The 22,336-nt window shown below is 40.1% G+C and overlaps 1 protein-coding gene across 1 annotated transcript in view; it reads right to left on the bottom strand.

Annotated features, from left to right (window-relative positions):
• Positions 1 to 22,336, bottom strand: part of TMCO1 (transmembrane and coiled-coil domains 1) — a 39,704-nt gene that overhangs the window by 12,275 nt on the left and 5,093 nt on the right. The window contains exons 3-6 of the mRNA XM_023247216.2: positions 21,927 to 21,986; positions 15,939 to 15,985; positions 14,092 to 14,159; positions 4,063 to 4,207 (exon numbers count right to left, since the gene is read on the bottom strand). Of these exons, the coding sequence (XP_023102984.1) occupies positions 4,063 to 4,207; positions 14,092 to 14,159; positions 15,939 to 15,985; positions 21,927 to 21,986 (320 nt within the window). The remainder of the gene's footprint in view (positions 1 to 4,062; positions 4,208 to 14,091; positions 14,160 to 15,938; positions 15,986 to 21,926; positions 21,987 to 22,336) is intronic.

The raw sequence follows: 22,336 nt of genomic DNA, 5'->3' as shown, positions 1-22,336 counted from the left end.
AGGCAGAATATAAGCAATCATCATGGAAGCTTGAATCATTCTATATTAGTTTCCCCATCACGTACTCCACTTCACATCCCAAAACAGGCAAGCAAAAAAACCCAATTCATTACGTTCTCTTAAAACTACTTTATGCCACGGGTATATCTGAAATCAAGTGGCCTACTTCCGTGCCTAAGAATGGCCTCGCTGGGGAAATGACAGTACGTCTATAAGTTGAATTTCTGAAAGCCTCCTATTTTATGGCTGCTCATTTCATAGGCATCTGTATATAGTCTATTATCAGGTAACCTAAGATCCTATAAAGTAAACAAAACAACAAAACAAAACATAGAAATAGCAAGCTAACAAACATTGTAATTAAAGAAAAAAGAGGCATATATTCCATAATAACACTTCAAATGCTAAGGTATGTTAGACTCGATGTAAGTTCCCAATCCTCCAGTATATACGCTAATAATCAGTGAGGAACAGGTACAGAAACTATTTGCAGCCAGTGAAGTAAAAATTATAAAAATCATTTGGGTGATTTTTCTAAGATTTTGAATATATTAGAATACCTTGTATAAAATTGGGTAATTAAATTATTTGCCCAAGATGACCAGCAGTCAGGACGCAACAACAAGTTAGAACTCACCATTCGTCTTGGGGAAGATAACCGTATACCAAAAGAAATAAATCTTTCAAATACAACACTGTTATGTTAGCTATGCAATACGATAGCTCTTGTATACTTTTCTCTTATTAGTATCAGTGCACAGAACTGGGCAAGTAAAAAAAAAAAAATGAGTATGTATCCTCCCTGGCTCAAAACACATTGATTATTTGTGTGTGTGTGTGTGTGTGTGTGTGTGTGTGTGTGTGTGTGTGTTTCACTGCCCCTTTCCTCCATTTCTCTGTACTCAATAAACAATTATTTTATTAAGCTGTACCTGTCTAGGATCTACTATTCTATTTTAACTTTGTAGCACATGTTGTGCACTATAGTCCTCAGGAGTTAAGATATATCGTGTTGGTCCACTGCCTGTTTTTATAAACAAAGGCTTACTGGAACGCAGTCATGTTCGTCTACACATTGTCTATGGCGCTTTCAGAGTCTAATGGCAGAGTTGAGCAGCTGCAAGTCTCTGCCTGAACCTTCAGGGATTAGCAGACTGTCGCTGGCCCCTTGCCGGTTTTTGTAAACAAAGTTTTGTTGGAACACAGCCACTCTCATTCATTTACATACTGTCTATGATTGTTTTCCTACTATAATGGCAGAGCTGAGCAGTTATGACAGAGTATATTAAACACAAAAATATTTACTATCCAGACCTTAACAGAAAAAAACCGCTGACCACCATGGTAAATGAGCACTGCATTCCTGATAAAATTAACTGCTAAACAAACACCTCACCAGACTTTCTGAAATATCTGAAAGGAGTTTAAATACCAGCTTGAGGTGAACATCCTCAACCATCATTTTTTTAAAATGTTTTATTTATTTTTGAGAGAGAGAGAGAGAGAGAGCAAGTGTGAGCAGGGGAGGGGCAGAGAGGGAGACACAGAATCCGAAGCAGGCTCCAGGCTCTGAACTGTCAGCGCAGAGCCCGACGCAGGGCTTGACCTCACGAACCATGAGATCGTGACCTGAGTGGCAGTCAGACTGACTGCCACCCGGATGCCCCATCATTCTTAACATTTATTTCAGTTTTAAAACTCTACAGTTTCAGACGGTGATTCTGGGGAGCAATGGCCAGGTAGCAGTGCAAATGTCCCATCTAAAATGTTGTCAGGGTGCTTGGGTGGCTCAGTTGGTTAAGTGTCCAACTTTGGCTCCGGTCATGATCTCACAGCTCGTGAGTTCGAGCCCCACATCAGGCTCTGCACTGACAGCTCAGAGCCTGGAGCCTGCTTTGGATTCTGTGTCCTCCCCAACCCCACCCCATCCCCATTCCTCCCCTGCTTGCGCTCTCTCTCTCTCTCTCAAAAATAAACATTTAAAAACTTTTTTTTTAAGTGACTATTTTGAGTTGTCACACATAAAGCATTAACATCTGAATGTAATTAAAGCAGAACTGCTCTTTGTTGCTTAAAGTGGAATGTATACATCATTGTGTTTTATTACTATTTGGACACAGCTCCAATTTAAAAGTTTCAGATTTAAATAATCACATTTAAGAACAATATTCTGGAATCCAATGGACCTCTGCTAAACCAACAAAAGAGATCTGTGTTGTCATTGGCTTGGCTTTCACCTTCGGTTAAGCCAAACCAAACGCTTCACTGAAGAGACATTTTCAAGACACGTAGCCCACACCCCACCGCAGCCGCACAAGTGTCCAACTTTTGCCAGACATGCCCACTTAGTTGCCCCATAAACATCTCAAACCGCTCACCTTCTGACCAACCTGCTCTTCTTTCCTCAATTCCCACCCTCTTCGTGAGACCAGTCTACGTTTGGTCACCAAAGCCATACCTGGGGCTCACCTGAGTTTCTCCTTTCTCCCTCACTCAGTTCTGCTGCTTTCCCTCCACGTAGGTCCCAACCTGCCCCTCCCTTCCAGCCCTCTCATCACCGTAGTAGTTCAGAATATGATGATGTTTTGCTAGACAATTCAGATAGGCTTCCGACTTTCCTTCACCTCATCAGGGCGTTCTCAAATCTATCCTTCAGAAGGCAGTAAATGTCAGAAACGATGCCAGGAAGACTTGAGACCCGGTTGCATTTAATCTGCAAAAGGACGAGGGGGGAGGCAGCCAGAGAGAGCGAAGAGCGTTCACAAAAAGCAAATGTGGGTGAGCGGGACACGGAAATTGTCAGGCAAGTGAGAATGGCTGGAGGGTTGGATGAGAGAGGAGGTGGGGAAAGCATTAAGCAGTAAGACCACGAAGACCTTTGTAAGCTTCAAACTATTATTCCATTTCCTACTTATTCTCACGTGCCAGGTCAACCAAAAAATCTGCTGCCACTGACAGTATTCAGAAGAATTCTCATGCGCCAATCTCCCCACTGAAATGCCTGCTGAATGGTAGTATTTCAAAAACTGAAACATAGGGACCCCGGGTGGCTCAGCTCGTTAAGTATCTGACTCTTGCTTTTGGCTCAGGTCATGATCTCGTGGTTGTAAGAGGGAGCCTGGCAGGGGCTGTCCACTGACAGTGTGGAGCCTGCTTGGTTCTCTCTCTCCCTCTCTCTCTGCCCCTCCCCTGCTTGCTCTCTCCTTCTCAAAATGAGTAAATAAATAAATATTTTATTTATTTATAAACCGAATATATAAACTGAAATATAAAATGTTTGAGCCAGGGACTCTTCTCACTTTAAAAAAAATTTTTTTTAAGTATATTTATTTATTTTGAGAGAGAAAGAGAGAAAGTGAGTGAGCAGGGGAGGGGCAGAGAGAGAGAGGGAGAGAGAGAATCCCAAGCAGGCTCTGTACTGACCGTGCTGTCAGCACAGAACCTGATGCAGAGCTCAAACTCACAAACCACGAGATCATGACTCTTCTTGCTTTTTAAAGTCCTATCTCAAAAGCCACTTCATTCTCTAAACCTTTCTGCCTGAATCTTCCCCAACTATTCAAATGTCCTGTCTCTGTCCGGGTTCCCCCAACTATCCATACTTCTCTCTTGGCTCTTACCCTTTTTTCCTATGAATGTCTTACAATTCTGGTGACCAAATGTAAATTCTCTAACACAGACTTGAGTATCCCAACTGTGAACATTCTAAAAATCACCAAATTACTACATTTGTTTGTGTTCCTGAAGTGCCAGAAGGCAGTGGTATGTAATAAGGAAGAAACGACACTGAGAAGACCAAACCCACTCTTTATTTTCGTATCTTTAGATGACTGGAATGAAAAAGGAACCTAAGAGCTCTAAACATGGGATATGGAAACCATGTTTCACTTTATGGCTACCACCACCCATCCCCAAGGATCAGTAACTAGACACACATTTAAAACAGCTTTAGAGGATCCACTGGGGTTCTGAAACATTGTCAGTATTAACGAAGCAAAAGCAAACTTAGGGTGTGAGAGCAAGGAAGGATACGTATATTTAATAGTGGATACGGTCACTCACCTGTCGAATTGACATGGTACAGAGAATATACAGAAAGATGAAGGAACAGTCCGTGGTGTCATCCCCAAGCAGGTTTCGATGAGACAGTCCTTGGATGTAGGAAAGGGGGGTGAAAGGGAGCTTTGCCACCACTCTACCATCAAATCTAAAAAGGAAAAAACAAGGAATTGTTATTTTTAGAAGACTGACAAGCTTCTTAGTTCCAGGGAAGAATATGAGACAGAAATAGAACTCTAAGTCCCTTGATCTCTAAAAAACAAAGAGTGATATTCTAAAAAGAGACGTACTGAACAAGGATGTAGGGAAAGACCTACATTTTTTCCCATCAATCTTTTTCTAAACTAATGATTCTTAATTGTTTCAGCATCAGAACCCTTTAACGTTCTGAAAATTTATTTGAGAACCCTACATTGTTTAAAGGTTATATCTATCCATATTTACTGCTTTATAAACTAAAACTGAGAAATGTTAAAATATGTATTAAATAATTTAAAAGGTAGTGAGAAATTCATGATGTTAACACAAATATTTTTTATGAAAAATATCTTTTACAAAACAAAAAAGAATCTAGTGAGAAGAAAGGCTCTTTTTTTTTTCTTTTGGCAACTATCTTTACTGTTTGGTTTAACAGAACACTGCTGAATTCGCATAGCTGCTTCAGTATACAGGCTGTTGCAGGGTTACACCATGAAACCTTGAAGCCTCTGGGAAATTCCACCGCACACTAATAAGAGAATAAGAATAAAAAAGGGGGGGGGGGACATCTTACAATTACGACGGCGGTAATTTTCATCTCAAGGACCTCCTCAGAGTCTCAAGGAGGTCCAGGGAGCCCCAGACCAGACTTTGAGAATCGCTGTTCTGAACCGTGGCACCAAGGAGACTTTAAGAACCCTCTTTACAAGACTCAGAGATTCCCAAGACACACATTAAACAGGCTGAATATTTCTAAATAGAAATTCACGGACTATATAGTGGTGAATGAAAAAAGTAGATGCTTAAGATGCATACACAATATTTAGACATAACTTTTAACACAGTATTTGAAAGTTTTCTTTTTGCTTTTTCTAAAATAGAAAAGAAAAATGTTTCCGAAAGAGAAAAGCTTAGAAAACAGTTCTAAAAAGATACACATCAGCATTTATGTTGAGTCTCTTTTATACTTTTCTATGAGTAAGTTGTATAATCGGTCGATAATTAAAATTATAAAAATTAACGTGATTAAGGATAGTGATACTTTAAAACACAGCTAAATTATGCAGATAGTCTTTAATTCCAATTAAAGCGGCTAGAAAATGCCCTCTTAGAAAAACACTTGGGAGTTAGAATGTTTCTATGGAGGGAGAGGGAAAAGAGAAGTAGTAATACCGTCTTTGTCTTTGGGGGAGAAAAAATCCCTAAATATCCAGATCAACTACAGTGCTTCTAAAGAGCTTCTTACACAACTGTCCTGTAAATACAGAATAGAAGGAATCTGACATCTTCTATATACATGACTGTCCACTTACTACTGCCAATTGCCTTCCCAGTACATATTTACACAGGAAATGGCTCAATCATGAACTGATTTTACTTATATATGACAAAAGTATTTAAAGATCTGCTTTAAGTAATCACTGTCACTCTCCTAAGCTCACAAAAGCAAAACAAAAGTAATAATTTTTTCAGAAGATACTCCCATTCTCTCAGAAGAAATATTAAATGCAATTGCCCCAATATTTTCTGGTTCCATGCTGCACACAACATGCTGTTCCAGGTACGCTGCTGAGACTGTCCTACTGGAGAGTCAGACCGCGAGAAGAAGGGACAGAACACATATAAGCTATCCCCTCTTATCACTAACATACAAACCCAATAAATTAATCAGATATAGTCATTTTATTCTGTTATTTTCAACCTGAAATTGTAACAAAAACAAACAAACAAACAAAGCCTTTTAGAACCAGTAAACAAATTCAGACAAGTTTCAGGACACAAAAATCATAATTCTATGCATTTCTATTCACTAACAATGAGCTATATGATAAAGAAATAAAGAAAAAAATCCTACTTACAATAGCATCAAAAACAAAATACTTAGGAATATACATAACCAAGGAGTGCAGTGAAAACTCTAAGACACTGATGAAATAAATTGATGATGGCTCAGTCAGCTGAGCAGCCAGACTTCAGCTTAGTCATGATCTCGCGGTTCGTGAGTTTGAGCCCCACATTGGGCTCTCTGCTGTCAGTGTGGAACCTGCTTTGGATCCTCTGTCCCTCTCTCTCTCTCTGCCCCCTCTCCTACTTGTGCTCCCTCTCTCTCAAAAATAAACATCAAAAAAATTTTTAAGAAATAAGGTGAAAAAGACAAATAAATGAAAAGATATCTGTGTTCATTGATTGGAAGAGTTAATACTGTTAATATGTCTATACTACACAAAGCCATTTACAGATTCAATACAATATCTATCAAAATCCCAATGGCAATATGATCCTAAAATTCATATGGAACCACAAAAGACCCTGAGTAGATAAAGCAATCTTGAGAAAGAACAAAGCTGATTTCAAACTACATTACAGAACTATAATAATCAAAACAATATTGTACTGGCATAAAAACAGATCAACAGGCTGGGGGAACAGAATTGAGAGCTGAGAAATAAACCCACTCATATAAGTCAACTAATATTTGACGAGGGAGCCAAGAATACTTGATGGGAAAAGGATAGTCTCTTCAATAAATGGTGCTGGGAAAACTGGACAGCCACATGCAAAAGAATGATATTAGACCTCTATCTTATACCACTCACAAAAATGAACTCAAAATGAATTAAGGACTGAAATCTAAGACCTGAAACCATAAAACTCCTAGAAGAGGGAATGCAAACTGGTGCAGCCACTCTGGAAAACAGTAGGAAGGTTCCTCGAAAAATTAAAAATAGAACTACCCCTTGGGGCGCCTGGGTGGCTCAGTCGGTTAAGCGTCCGACTTCAGCTCAGGTCACGATCTCGCAGTCTGTGAGTTCGAGCCCCACGTCGGGCTCTGGGCTGATGGCTCAGAGCCTGGAGCCTGTTTCCGATTCTGTGTCTCCCTCTCTCTCTGCCCCTCCCCCGTTCATGCTCTGTCTCTCTCCGTCCCAAAAATAAATAAACGTTGAAAAAAAAAATTTTTTTAAAAATAGAACTACCCCACGACCCAGCAATTGCACTACTAGGTATTTATTCAAGGGATACAGGTATGCTATTTTGAAGGGGCACATGCACCCCAATGTTTACAGCAGCATTATCAACAACAGCCAAAGTATGCAAAGAGCCCAAATGTCCATCGATGGATGAATGGATAAAGAAGAGGTGGTATAGATATATACAATGGAGTATTACGCAGCAATCAAAAAGAATGAAATCTTGCCATTTGCAACTGTGTGACTGGAACTGGAGGATATTATCCTAAGCAAGAGTAGTCAGAGAAAGACAAATATCATATGACTTCACTCATATGAGGATTTTAAGACACACAACAGATGAACACAAGGGAAGGAAAGCAAAAATAATATAAAAATGGGGCTGGGGTGGGGTGCCTGGGTGGCACAGTCGGTTAAGCGTCCGACTTCAGCCAGGTCACGATCTCGCGGTCTGTGAGTTCGAGCCCCGCGTCGGGCTCTGGGCTGATGGCTCAGAGCCTGGAGCCTGCTTCCTATTCTGTGTCTCCCTCTCTCTCTGCCCCTCGCCCGTTCATGCTCTGTCTCTCTCTGTCCCAAAAATAAATAAACGTTGAAAAAATGGGGCTGGGGTGCCTGGGTGACTCATTTGGTTAAGCATCTGACTACAGCTCAGGTCATGATCTCAGGGTTTGTGAGATCGAGCCCCACGTTGGGCTCTGTGCTGACAGCTCAGAGCCTGGAGTCTGCTTCCGATTCTGTGCCTTCCTCTCTCTCTGTCCCTCTCCCGCTCATGCTCTGTCTCTCTCAAAAATAAATAAACATTTAAAAAATGAAAAAAAAACAAAAACAAAAACAGGGAAGGGGACAAAACATAAGAAACTCTTAAATATGGATAACAAATACAGGGTTACTGGAAGGGCTGTGGGAGGGGGATGGGCTAAATGGGTTAAAGGGCAGTAAGGAATCTACTCCTGAAATCATTGTTGCACTATATGCCAATTAACTTGTTAAAAAAAAAAAAAAAAAAAAAAAAGAATTTACAAAAATTAAGATTAAAAAAAAAAATTCTAGAAGAAAATGTGGAGAAAAAGCTCCTTGACATCAGCTATCATTTCTTGGGTATGACACCAAGAGCACGAGCAACAAAAATCATCAAGTGGGACTACATTAAATGAAAAGGCATCTGCACAGCAAAAGGAACAAGCAAGCAAGAAAAGGAAAAGGCAACCTATGGATTAGGAGAAAAAATCTGCAAACCATACATCTGACTAAGGAGCTACTACTCAAAATACAATACAATGCAAACTCAGTAGCAAAAAACAAATAATCTGATTAAAAAAATTTTTTTTTACATTTATTCATTTTTGAGAGAGACAGAGCACGAGCTGGGGAGAGGCAGAGAAAGAGAGAGACACAGAATCTGAAGTAAACTCCAGGCTCTGAGCTATCAGCACAGAGCCCGACGCAGGGTTTGAACCCATGAACCATGAGATCATGACCTGAGCCGAAGTCGGACACAACTGACTGAGCCACCCAGGGGCCCCTTTATTTAAAGATTTTATTTCAAGTAATCTTTACGCCCAACATGTGGCTCAAACTCACAACCCCAAGATCAAGAGTTGCATGCCCCACCAACCGAGCCGGCCAGGTGCCCCTTCTGGACTATCTTTTGGTATTTCATTATTAAGTTTTTGACTCTCTTCCAATTGTTCTAATTCAATTCAGCTTAGAACTAGAGAGAAGGAGACAGCAGGGACAAAGGAGGGAGTAGGAAATTTAGAAAGAATGAGAACAAGTTATTTGTCTGATCATATGATTATCTATCTAGAAAACCAGAGAACCAAATTAAATCCTAGAATCTATTAGAGCTCAGCAAGATGGTCAGTTACAAAATAAAATGACAAAAACTGGTGGCTTGCTTTTATACGAGTAGTAACGCGCTAGACGATACAAAATATATACAATACTTATTTGGAAAGTAACCACAAAAGCACATAAAGCAAACTTAGCGAAACATCATGTTCCTAGAAGAGAATGAAAAATGATAAAGGTGTCTAACACTTCAAAATTAATGTATAAATTTAGTAAAATTTAAGTCAAAACTCAAATGAGATTATTGTAGGGGACATTGGGACATAAGTGATTCTAAAATTCATGTGAAAGAATGTGTGTCTCAGGAACAGTGAACAGTGCAGTTAGAACACAATAGTTGGTAGGCAATAAAAAGAAACAAAGTTTGAAAAACAGGCTTTGGCCAAAGCATGGAATGCTGTGAGAGCCAGGTTATGGAATTTGGACTTAAGTCAGTAGTCAGAGCAGCACAATGCTACGTAAGGACTAGAGTCAGAGACACATGAACTACATCCCAGCTCAACGTTTACTAGCTTTGAAACCTTGGGCAAGTTAAATAACTTGGGAGTTTCACATTCTCATCAGTAAAAGAAAGACTATAATCCTCAGCTCAGAAGGCTGTTAAGGGGCACCTGGGGGGCTCAGTCAGTTAAGCCTTGGACTTCGGCTCAGGTCATGATCTCATGGTTCATAAGTTCAAGCCTGGCATCGGGCTCTCTGCTGTCAGCACAGAGCCCGCTTTGGATCCTCTGTCCCCCTCTCTCTACCCCTCCCCTGCTTGCTCGCTCTCTTTCATTAATTAACTAATTAATTAAGAAACTGTGGCTTCAGTAATAAATAGTTAAAAAAAAAAGGCTGTTAAGATTACAAAGGCAACAAAAGTTAAGGGTTTAGCACAGTGGCCAACACACAGTTACTATTCCATCAGCAGCAGTGTGGTCGTTAGGCAATGAGGAACATGCTTTTGGTGATGGTTAAGTTAATACTGCCATGACAGGACACCTGAGGAGACAGAGCAGCGAGGAAGCTACTGCTACACCCAAGGCTAAGGGTAATAGCAGAGAGGAAAGGTAACATGCTGAAACTAGGAGGAGAGCTGGTGTTGCACGAACAGAAAGAGGAGAGGGAGGTGGGAGAAAGAGAGGAAGGGAAGGAGAAAGGAAAGAATGGATAGATGGATGGATGACTAGACAGATACAGAGGGGTCAGAGTCCACAGGAACCGTTAACCGATGGAGGAGAGGGCTGGCAGTATTAGAGATAACTTGGGATAAATTTGGGACAGGCTGGATACACAAGAAATGTGAGCTGAAAGGAAGAAAGGAGAGGGAGGGAAGCTACAAAGCCTTCAGTTCCAGGTGACTAGAACTGAGTACCATTGAAAGACACACAAGTATCAGGAAGAATGCTGCTTTGGCAGAGAACATGATGGGTTCCAAGTGAGTCTCAGAAATAACATAAACAGAAATATGCCTCTCCAAGGCCCAGGGCCAGGCTGTTCTGTGGCCCAAGAAAAGGGAAAAATATATTTGGGATAGGGTGTTATTGTTATAGAATTTCTCTAAGAGACCTCTATAATGGACCTTCTACAAATTACAATGACTGCTACATAAGAAAGAACAGTCAGTTTTTAACTCGTAAATCAATATTTCCTACATAGATGTCTATTCCATTTGAAGGCAGTAAGCTGCTTGAGAGCTTAGACTGGGCAATTTTCTTTTACCTCCCACAGTGAGAGGCACCAAAAAAATGGCATGCAGCTTTTCAACCTGAATAGACATTAAAAATAGTTGAAACCTACTATAAATATTCACAGAGAGCACTCATGGAAAACTGAAAACTGGAGCGAGAAAATCAAAGGAAGGCAAATGGAAAACATGTTATGATACTTTGTGGTTATGTGATTCCATGATTACAATCAAATGTATTAGCTTCATTTAGCAACTAAACCAACTATGGATTCAAATCAAAACTGCATGCCAAGCTCTAGTTTTAACCAGAGAAAAAAATGAAAGAACTGGCAAATTCTTCTAAAAAGATAATCTAATATTACCTCCTACTGTAAATAACGAACATAAGCCAAATGATCCATTTCCATGTTTCACAACTTAGATTACAAGTCAAGACTTCTCCCTACTTAAACCTAATGTCAACACTCTTACCAGTAAAGACATACAGTCTTTGAAAATTAGATTTACATTATTGACCTGTCAACAGAATGTACACAATTCTGTATTATTTTTTCCAAACACTATTGATGTGCTAATACTGAAATAAACACTCTCAATACAACATTTATTGCTGAGATTAGTCTATCTTATTAAAGGACACTTTGAGCTATCTGGGGCTAAAATAAACTATGACCAAAGAGTTAGTAGAAGACATTTTCATCAACTACATTCAGACTCATACTTTTGAGAATTTGGTTCCACTGCAACTGATTCACTAATCAGTTGTTTTGTTTTGTTTTTATTTGAGAGAGAGAGAGAGAGAGAGAGAGAGAGCGCGCGCGCACATGTGAGCAGGGAGAGGGGTAGAGGGAGAGAGAATCCCAAGCAGGCTCCACACTTAGCACAGAGCCTGATGCGGGGCTCAATCTGACATCCCTTGGACCATGACTAGAGCCAAAATCAAGAGTTGCACGTTCAACTGATGGAGCCCCCCAGTTGCCCCATAATTTAAAATTTTTTGATTCACGGGGCACTGATTTCGTCAGTTGAGTGTCTGACTTCGGCTCAGGTCATGATCTCATGGTTCGTGAGTTCAAGCCCCGCATTGGGGTCACTGCTGTGAGCGTGGAGCTGGCTATGCATCCTTTGTCCCCACTCTCTCTTCCCCTCCCCTGCTCGCACTCTCTCTCTCTCTCAAAAATAAATAAAACATTAAAAAAATTTTTTTTTGTTTTGATTCACATTTCAAATGGGATCAAATTCTTACCTCAGAATAGTACAGAAACCATGAATGAGGAAACTGGGGTGTATATTTGCAACTATTTTTTAATTTATTCAGTAAATATCTACGTAAGCCCTGAAACCCTAAGGATACAAAAACTGTTACATGGGAAGACTATAGGAACTTACAGTCTACTAGAGGGAGACATAAACATAAGTTTGGTAAAAGACAAACAAACATAAAACTAAGGAATAAAACAAAATGCTGAACCTCTAGTAGGGCAGGACTGAAATCTGTCACAAAAATCACACAATAAAGCTAAGGCTAATCAGAATAGATACACACACACACACTGCATTAACCTTAAAAATATTATTTAAAAAATCAGAAGTATGAGAACACTAGAAGTGAAGCATCAAATTTAAAAAGTATAAATGAAGGGCGCCTGGATGGCTCAGTCAGTTAAATGTCCAACTTCAGCTCAGGTCATGATCTCAGTTTATGAGTTCGAGCCTCACCTCAGGCTCCCTGGCTCTTAGCCAGGCCTATGCTGTCTAGAATGTAACAATTTAAGAAGAATATTTGAGTATTTCAATTGTAAATGGACACTTACTAGTTAACTATAAAACCTTTCAATGATTGCTTTGCCTGATAATTCATGGTGATATGTATCCAAGAAATGAGAGAAAGTATGGCAGAGTGAAAAAGAGTACTGAGTTTAGAATTATAAGACAGAGGGGTGCCTGGGTGGCTCAGTCGGTTAAGCGTCCGACTTCGACTCAGGTCATGATCTCGCGGTTTGCAAGTTCAAGCCCTGTGTCGGGCTCTGTGCTGACAGCTCAGAGCCTGGAACCTGCTTTGGATTCTGTGTCTCCTTCTCTCTCTGCCCCTCCCCCAACTTGTGCTCTGTCTCTCTAATGAATAAATGTAAAAAAAAAAAAAGAATTATAAGACTGAAATCATGAGACTCTTAGATACCTCAGGCAAGTTATTTCATCTTCCAAAGGTCCCTTTCAGCTCTAAAGGTCTATGTTAGCTAAAAGGAAATTTTATATTAAAACCATTTTGGACACCTCCTCTAGTCCTCACCTAAATAAAAACAGCCAGTCAATTCTTTTCCCCACTTTATACACACAGATTTCTATTACAACATCTATCAACATATTTGTTTATCTATCTCTTCTTCCCATAAAATCGATTATGGCAGGGGCCATGCTTTATTTGTTATATTCCAGTACCTACCACAGTGCCTGGCACAGAGTAGGCACTGCGCTGGTGGGGAGGGAAGAATGGACTAGAAGAAGTGGGGAGGTCCAGGGAGAGGCAGAGGCAGGCAGAAGTGGAACAGGGGAGGAAGAGCAGGAGGAAAGGAGAGTAAAGAGGGAGAGAGGGAAATTCTGCTTTCTGTACAGGTGATACAGGTGGGCCCTGACAAGGAATCAATGACTGCTTGTCATCTTTGGATATTTTCCCAGTTCCTACCAAAAGTAGTTCCACAATTACTCAAGCCTGCTACCTGCCAGTTTAGACAATAGTAACTTACTTTCTTGTCATACAGGTAACAGTTGTTAAAGCGTCAAACATCTCTGTAGGACCCCCTTCGTTTTGAACCAGGATGCTGGTAAATAACTTAAAAACACATTAAATTCTTTTTAGAGGCCCCATAATATCTTGGTCTTTTTTTTTTTTTTTTTTAATATCTTGGTCTTTACCTTGTACATAAAATATCCTCAATATTAAAGAGGATGAAAAAGTTTTCATATAATTGTATTCTCTCAGAATTGAATTTCCTTGATTTTGGTAATTGAATTGAAGTTATATAACAGAATGCCCATGTGTGTAGGAAATATACATTTTAGTAGTTATGTGCAAAAGGGCATGAACCCTATGATATACCCCTGAATAATTAAAAAAAAACCCATAAATGTGTGTATGAGTACATATATGATATGGAAGACAGAAAAAGAGAAAGAAAATGGAGCAAAATGGGTGAATTTGGATAATGGATATATTATTCTTGTAACTTTTCTATAAATTTCAAATTTCAAAATAAAGTATTACCCAAAAAAGTTAACTGCTCACACATACACACACAGAGACAACAACAGTGATGTAAGACCATGTTATGATTAAAGTTTACTCACATGGAATTGAACATTCCCATTAGGGCAGTAAAACAAAAGCCAATTGCAAACATGGATTTCATTCGGACCTGTAAAAAGACCAACAATTGTCATTTCACACTAAAGAAAACTGCCACTAACGCACACCCTCAAAAATTTTGGTTTCATGTCATGTTTAAAAGGCCCTTCACGGCAAAAAGTTGTTTACTGGCTAATCCACCCTCCACCTCCAAGCCCTTCTCCTTGTCCCCTACTGATGAATGGTATAAGGGTAGCCGTGCAACCCAATTCTGGCCAATGACTTACAAGTACTGAATGGGATTTTTAAAAGGGATGAACTTGGCCAGCATCCCGTTAGGCCTTTTGCTCATTCTTCTTCCTCGGAAAGAAGAACATGAAACCTGAAGGTAAAGCACTATCAAATGACCGAACAATCATAATCTAAGGATGGCTAGATTCTTAATCTAGAGTCCTTAATGACATTACGACCCTGCCACACCAGCCCAGGACTGCCAAACTCTGGACTTCTTGAGCAACTAAACAATCTTTATCTATTTAAGTCATTGTTGGTTAAGTATTCTGTTCCTTACAGCTACCTTCTTACTTAATTACATATGTGGTAAAAGTATAAGTAATCAAAAGATCAGAAAAATGTAAGATTAACAGTTGTTATCTCTGGAGGCACCTGGGTGTCTCGGCTAAGCATCCAACTCTTGATTTCAGCTCAGGTCATGATCTCACGGTTCGTGAATTCGAGCCCCGAGTTGGGCTCTGCACTGGCAGTGGGGAACGTGCTTGGGATTCTCTCTCTCTCTCCCTCTCTCTGCACTTCCCCTGCTCGAGTTCTTTCTCTTAAAATAAATAAACGAACTTAAAAAAAAAAAAAATAGCTGTTATCTCTGGATGACAGGCTTATCAGTAATTTTTCTCTCTTCTTTCTGTAGTTTCTGAATTTGGTGTGGTAAACATTTATGATTATGTCAACAGAAAAGTTATTTTCAAAAAGATGCACTTGAGTTACAGCTTTAAATTAGTAAGAATTTTAAGAAACGGAAGATAATATAGCAAAGGTCTCTCAGTAAGCAAAGGCAACTGTTGCACAGTTCAGATGTCCTGTGTTAAACATACAGAAATTAAATAGAAAAATTAGTCAAGCCACATAATTAGCCTACATATGCCTTAGACACGCTTGAACAAACTCTACCCTTTACAAATAATGAGTAAATGGGTAATAAAATCACTTGTCTTTACACTTTATGGTGTGCCTGACACTCAGGACAAAAGGCCTCTAAAGAACAAAGGCAACAATAAAGGCCATCTCTAACGCTTCAACTCAGCTACTGGGCTGACACAGGTCACCAGAAAACCAAAGACTCAGCAATGACATGAGAAAAGAAAAAGAAAACAGATACTTCAGGGGCACCTGGGGGGCTCAGTCAGTTAAGCATCCGACTTCGGCTCAGGTCATGATCTCATGGTTCGTGAGTTCGAGCCCCGCGTCGGGCTCTGTGCTGACAGTGCGGAGCCTGCTTGGAACTCTCTCTCCTTCTCTCTCTCTCAAAATAAATAAATAAAACACATAAAAAAGAAAACAGACTACTTCATTTAAAACACACGGGGGAAGCTATCAAGAACTGCGTGAGAGGGACAAATTATGAGCTCCGGACAGCCCAGAAGAGTTCTTCCTACTACTGAAATCAAAGTTTAAGCCCAGGAGCGTATTTTCACTTCTGTCTGGTCCAGGAACTCCCAGGACATTATGGGGTGAATTTCTCAAAAGGTAAGTACGGTGTACTTAATGCAAATCAGGGCCTTTTGCTAAAAAAATATTTTGTAGTTTATCACAAAATTGTACTTAAGACTCTTACCATCGATAGGTCTCTGTTGTTATTTTTCAGCTTCTCTTCTTGCCTCTCTGAAAAGAATTAATGAAGTGGTTAATATACACAATGCTGAGCACAAAGCAGATGTCAAACTGTCACTGACTGGTGACTACAAAAGCACTTCTGTCTCAGTATCACTTAAGAAGATGAGCCGAATACCTGGAACACTGTAGACTTTGTATTAGCAAACAATTCAAGTGTATCAGAGCACTAAAATATTTCAATTTAAGTAAAATAAAAAATTAAAAAATTTTTTTAAATATTTATTCATTTTTGAGAGAGACAGAGACAGAGAGACAGAGAGAGACAGAGCACAAGTGGGGGAGAAGCAGAAAGAGAGGGAGACACAGAATCCGAAGCAGGCTCCAGGCTCCGAGCTGTCAGCACAGAGCCCGACGCGGGGCTCGAAACCACAAGTCAAAGTCGGACGCTTAACCGACTGAGCCACCCAGGCGCCCCTAAAATAAGAATCTTTACAGATTCGTTAAAAATTACCTCTGGTATTTAGTGTTTTAACTCCACATTAAGGTATACTTTTACATTACACTGATGGGAAGTGTAAACATAATGACTGCACTTAGGTTTCAAATATGAGTTACTCATCTCTGATGCTTTTCCCCCTTTCAGTTTCTTCAAGAGAGCATAGTCTAGAAAATAAAAGCCAATCAAGATAAACTTAAAATTCAAGTTCTTTCATACTACACACTAATCACTCCACAAATAAACATAATTTTATAGGTAAGTCACTTAGAAAGCTAGAAAATTTGACATAGATTTCAAGAAAGTCGTTACACACACACAACCCCAACTGCTGAAGAAGTCTCAAGTGTGCGCTAATGCCCTTATTTACTATCTTCCCATCAACATAAAGGGTTTCATGGTTTCTTTGAAGAAACCGAGACCCTGCAGAGGGTAAGTGACTTGTCGGAGATCACATAAGCCAGGCCTAGATCCAAGTTTCCCAACTGCCAGCCCAATATTCTGTATATACACTATGCTATCGCTCTCTTTGATCATGTATTATTATCACCGGGATTAATTTATCCAAGAAATACTTATTGATTACCTACTACATGCCAGGTACTTTTCTGAGCGGTGGGGATACATGAATGAGCAGAACACACAAAAATCCCCACCCTCCCGGGAAGATTATAAAATCAAAATATAATATCCTCTAAAATTAAAAAAAAAAAAACTACCATTAGAATAAATTGGCGTGAGGGCTAGGAAATTTGGATAGGTAAAGGAAAGGAGGATCAAGAACAGGCCTACAGGAAGACTGGCCTGCAGACCGGACCGCAGTTTCCCAACAGTACACAGTGGGATGAATATATGATCTCTTGCCCTGAACTGCTCCTATCCAGTTTGTTCTCCGTGGGAGGAAAGGATATGGACAGGAGACAGGGGGATGCTGCAGGTATATGGAAGAAAATAAACGAAAAGCAATGAAGCTGAGGTCTATCTTGGGGGAAGGAGCTCTTTTTCTATCCGGGCAGTCCTCTTACAACGTAACAAGACATTTTTAAATTGTGGGGTTAAGGACTGGGGTATGAGATGATGAGAAGGTAGGCTTAAAATAACTAGAGATGGAAGGGACTACCGCTAAGAAATTTTAAAAAGTTACACAGGGGAGCCTGGGTGGCTCAGTTGGTTAAGCATCCGCCTTCGGCTCAGGTCACGATCCCACGGTTCATGGCTTTGAGAGAGCCCCACATCAGACTCTGTGCTAACAGCTCAGAGCCCGGAGCCTGCTTTGGATTTCCTGTCTCTCTCTCTCTCTCTCTGCCCCTCCCCTGCTCATGATCTGTCTCTCAAAAATAAATAAATGTTCAACAAAATTAAAAATAAATAAAATAAAAGGTACTTATAAAAGGCATTTATGCTAGAAACCTGGGCATATCCCTGACTCCCTACTTTCTCATCCAAACACCACATCCTATTAATTTTACCTCATATTTATGAAACCCTCCCCCTGCTCACCTCCTTCCTACCACGTCTGAATGAAGATTTCTAACCCCTCTTACCTATGTTATTTCAAGTCTCCCAGCACGTCTCACTGCCTCCAAACTTGCTCCCTCAAATCCATCTTCCACGTAGCTGCCTGTTAGATCTACCCAGAAGGCAGAACCGACCAAAATTGTGATGCTCTCGCGCTTAAAATTCTGGCATGGCTTTTCATCCTCAAGAGCATGTCCCAGCGTCACCTGCAAGTCGGCCGTCTGGCCCTGCTTATTCTGCAGCCTCATTGCTAACCCCCTCTCCCCACCCATTAAGTTTTATGTTCCTGCAACACCAAACACCCTCTATATGAAGTTTTTCTCTGGATTCAACGTCTTTGTTCATGAAGTCCTTTCTACTTGGATGACAAACTGTCCCAATTTTCCCTGGATCGTTCTCATTTTAGCTCTGAAAACCACACATCCCCAAAAACTCCTCAGTCTTGACCAACTGGGATTTCTACCTAGAATGTTTTATCCTGTCCCTATCCAACCCCTTCCTAGTTAGCTAGTACTCAACTTTTAAGCCTCAGCTGTCTCATCTCCTTTTGAAAATCTTGATTCTTTAGTCAGCATTATTCTATGGAGCTTCCTACAATATGAAAATATTCTGTATCTGTGCTGCCAGTAAAGTAGTCACAAATTACATGTGGCTCCTGAGAAAAGAAAATGTGGCCCAATGTGATAGAGGAACTAAAATTTTAACTTAATTTAATTAATTAAAAAAGCCAAACGGGGGCGCCTGGGTGGCACAGTTGGTTGGGCGTCCGACTTCAGCCAGGTCGCGATCTCGCGGTCCGGGAGTTCGAGCCCCGCGTCAGGCTCTGGGCTGATGGCTCAGAGCCTGGAGCCTGTTTCCGATGCTGTGTCTCCCTCTCTCTCTGCCCCTCCCCCGTTCATGCTCTGTCTCTCTCTGTCCCAAAAATAAATAAACGTTGAAAAAAAAATTAAAAAAAAAAAAAAAAAAGCCAAACGTAGCTAATGGCTGCTGTACTAGACAATGTAGTCTTAAGACACTGGATTAGGGGCACCTGGGTGGCTCAGTGGTTGGGCAACCGACTTCGGCTCAGGTTATGATCTCACAATTCGTGAGTTCAAGCCTCGCATCGGGCTCTGTGCTGACAGCTCAGAGCCTGGAGCCTGCTTCAGATTCTGTGTCTCCCTCTCTCTCTCTCTGCCTCTCCCCCACTTGCACTCTGTCTGTCTCTCAAAAATGAATAAACGTTTAAAAACAAAAACAAAACAAAAAGACACTGGATTAGCAGTCCTTTCTTTATGCTTCCAGAATATTCCATATACATCTTTATCATTATACTCACTGAATTTGTACATTCTGTTATAATGATCTGTTTCTTTTTTTTTTTTTTTTTTTTTTTTTTTATTTTTGGGACAGAGAGAGACAGAGCATGAATGGGAGAGGGGCAGAGAGAAAGGGAGACACAGAATCGGAAACAGGCTCCAGGCTCTGAGCCATCAGCCCAGAGCCCGACGCGGGGCTCGAACTCACGGACCGCGAGATCGTGACCTGGCTGAAGTCGGACGCTCAACCGACTGCGCCACCCAGGCGCCCCATAATGATCTGTTTCTATACCCTTGTCCTCTTGGAGGACAAGGAACCTCTATGCCTTCTTCATCTCTGTATCCTTAGTAACTGGCACGTAGTTAGTTGCTCAACATTGTAGTGTGTGCTCAACAATTGTTTCATGAATGACTCAGCAATATAATAAAAGTTGATCTGAAGATAAAGCATACCAAAAACCCTTTTGTAGGAGGAGTAGTCCTTTATGATAAAGCTGGTAGCCTAAAGAGGCAGAAAAAGCAAAAAGAGCCTCAAAATTCAGAGCAAACTAAAGCGATGGTTTTTCTGAAGCTCTATTCCATTTTTTCCAATTATGTCCAAACAGAAACTATAACCGTAAGTATTGTCAAGGTAGGCTGTATGGATACATGGCTTAACAAAAATATAGCAACACAGGTATATGAAACATGCCAACACTACTATAGTTCTTGAAGATTCTTCAACTCAAATTGTTATTAAGTACTGACCATATACAAATGAAGCAGTTTTAGTTGGGTTTTAAATAATTCAGAAATAAGTTAATATTCACTTGATTTTAGAGGAGGTAAAAAATGCTAATTTCTTAGATGTTTGCTTCACTCCTGCCTAGCTCTGATAAATTCACGGCCGAGCACGATCAGCTGTACAAGATGTAGTCAGATGGTATAGAAGCTAAGACTAATTCTCATTAGTCCTAATAATGAGGCATTTTACTCATGGGCAAGTAACAGCTGATTATGTCTGAGGCTGCCTAAAAGGCGTATGTTACAGGAGCGCCTGGGTGGCTCAGTCAGTCGAGCATCTGACCTTGGCTTAGGTCATGATCTCACGGTTTGTGAGTTCAAGTCCTGCATGGGGCTCTGTGCTCTGTTGCTCAGAGCGTGGAGCCTGCTTCAGATTCTGTCTCCTCCTCCCTCTGCCCCTCCCCCACTCACGCTCTCACTGTGTCTCTCAAAAATAAATGTAAAGAAAAATTTTAAGGTGTGTGTTACATACTCCACTGATTCCACTTTTCATTAGGGACCATTCCCAACAGAACAGGACAAAAAAGACACATATAAAAAGGTAAAGCTGATTTTTAAAAGGACGCCTTGGGGCACGTGGGTGGCTCAGTCGGTTAAGTGTCAGACTCTTGATTTCAGCTCAGGTCATGATCTCACGGGTTCGTGGGATCCAGCCCTGTATTGGGCTCTGGGATGACAGCGTGGAGCCTGCTTGGGATTCTCTTTCTCTCTCTGCTCCTACCTTGTGTGCACACTGTCTCTCTCAAAATAAGTAAATAAACTTAAAAAAAAACAACATGTAAAGTGCTTACTTCAGTGTGCTGTAGATGGTTAAGTACTCAATAAATTCTGACCACTATTTTATTTACTTACATTTTTATTTAACTAATTCACACTAAAACTTTAAGATTCAACTAAAACATTATCTCTTCAAGAAAAACTAATCCCCTAGCTTGGTTTAAATACCCTTTCTCTTTACCTTTATAACACTCAGAATATACCCCTACAAAAGTGTTTCCCATACGGCATCGGTCGGTTTTCCCTCTCTGAATGGACTTCTAATAGAATTTTTTCTACTTTTGTTTCTGTTGTGCCGACCAGAGCACCTGAGCCAGAGTAAGTTTACAGCAGCGTCCTGCCACGGAGCTAAATGAGTCAGCCATTTAGAAACCATCAACTACACTAAATTCAAAAGCTTTAATCAGAACAGGACGGCAGCATAGTCCAGCTTGATAGAATTCTCTCCCAGGATATAATTAATGGCAGTGACCTAGGCAGAGACACAGTTTCTGAACCAAACACACAGTTTCAGTTTTTTCCTGATTTCAGAATAAAGAAGTATCATAAAGTATAAATACAAATCATATCTCATCACTTATCTTTTCGGAACAGAATTACGTTTTGAAATTAAGTTCTAAAATACGCTGAAAACCAAAAACAGGTATTACTCTCCAAATCAGATAAAAATTACGCAGCAGAAAATTTCCTACCCCTGGTGGATTTCCATCATTAGTCAATTCTCATTAAGGAAGCCATGGCAACAATACAAGTTACTCAGACTTAACTGGAAATAATGTCAGATGTGAAAAAAAAATACACTTTTATCAAACTATGCCAAGAACCCTCAGCCAAGTTCAAAAGCTACAACGGTCAGCATCATTTTACAAAAACTAAAATTTCAAAGCTAAGAGAAAAAAGTAGCAATTGCTTGAACTTATCCTACAAAATGGACAAGAGACAATCAAGGGAATGTATTCAAGTGCTTTGTAAACCACAAAATTACACAAACATGAGTTACCACTGTTAACTACATTATGTTTTCATTACCTAAGAATTTATTTTTCTAATTTAAAATTTTTCAAATTTCCAAAATTTATTTCTGGTAAATTTTGTGTATACCAATAACTCATCTTACCTATTTTCTTCTTTTGTTGTCGACCAGCTGATTCTGTTATTGTTTCCTTCTTCTTTTCCACTGTAAACACAGTAATATGGCAAAAATTAATCATGCATTATGCTAATGAAGGAGGCTTTACCACAGCTGAACCAATGAAAGAATCTCACAAGAAAGTTACACCTGCCTCTGATTATGGTCATGAGCAAGTCACCTGATCTACTCCCACACCTGGTGGCAGGACAAGGCAGACACAGCAATCTAAGACTAAAACAATACTGTAAGCATCACCAAACACCTATAATGGACTACATAAGGCCACAAAAATAATAACTGATGGAACATAACAGAAACTAAGATGGCTCTTAAGCCATCAGCTGAGGGTGATTGCCTTAGGTTGAGTCTAAGCATGATTTTCAAATTCTGCTCTC

This window comes from Felis catus, chromosome F1, assembly GCF_018350175.1.
Source record: "Felis catus isolate Fca126 chromosome F1, F.catus_Fca126_mat1.0, whole genome shotgun sequence".
In the NCBI taxonomy this organism is placed as follows: Eukaryota; Metazoa; Chordata; class Mammalia; order Carnivora; family Felidae; genus Felis; species Felis catus.
The sequence above is the reverse complement of the archived record's forward strand: the minus strand, read 5'-3'. Positions and strand labels throughout refer to the sequence as shown.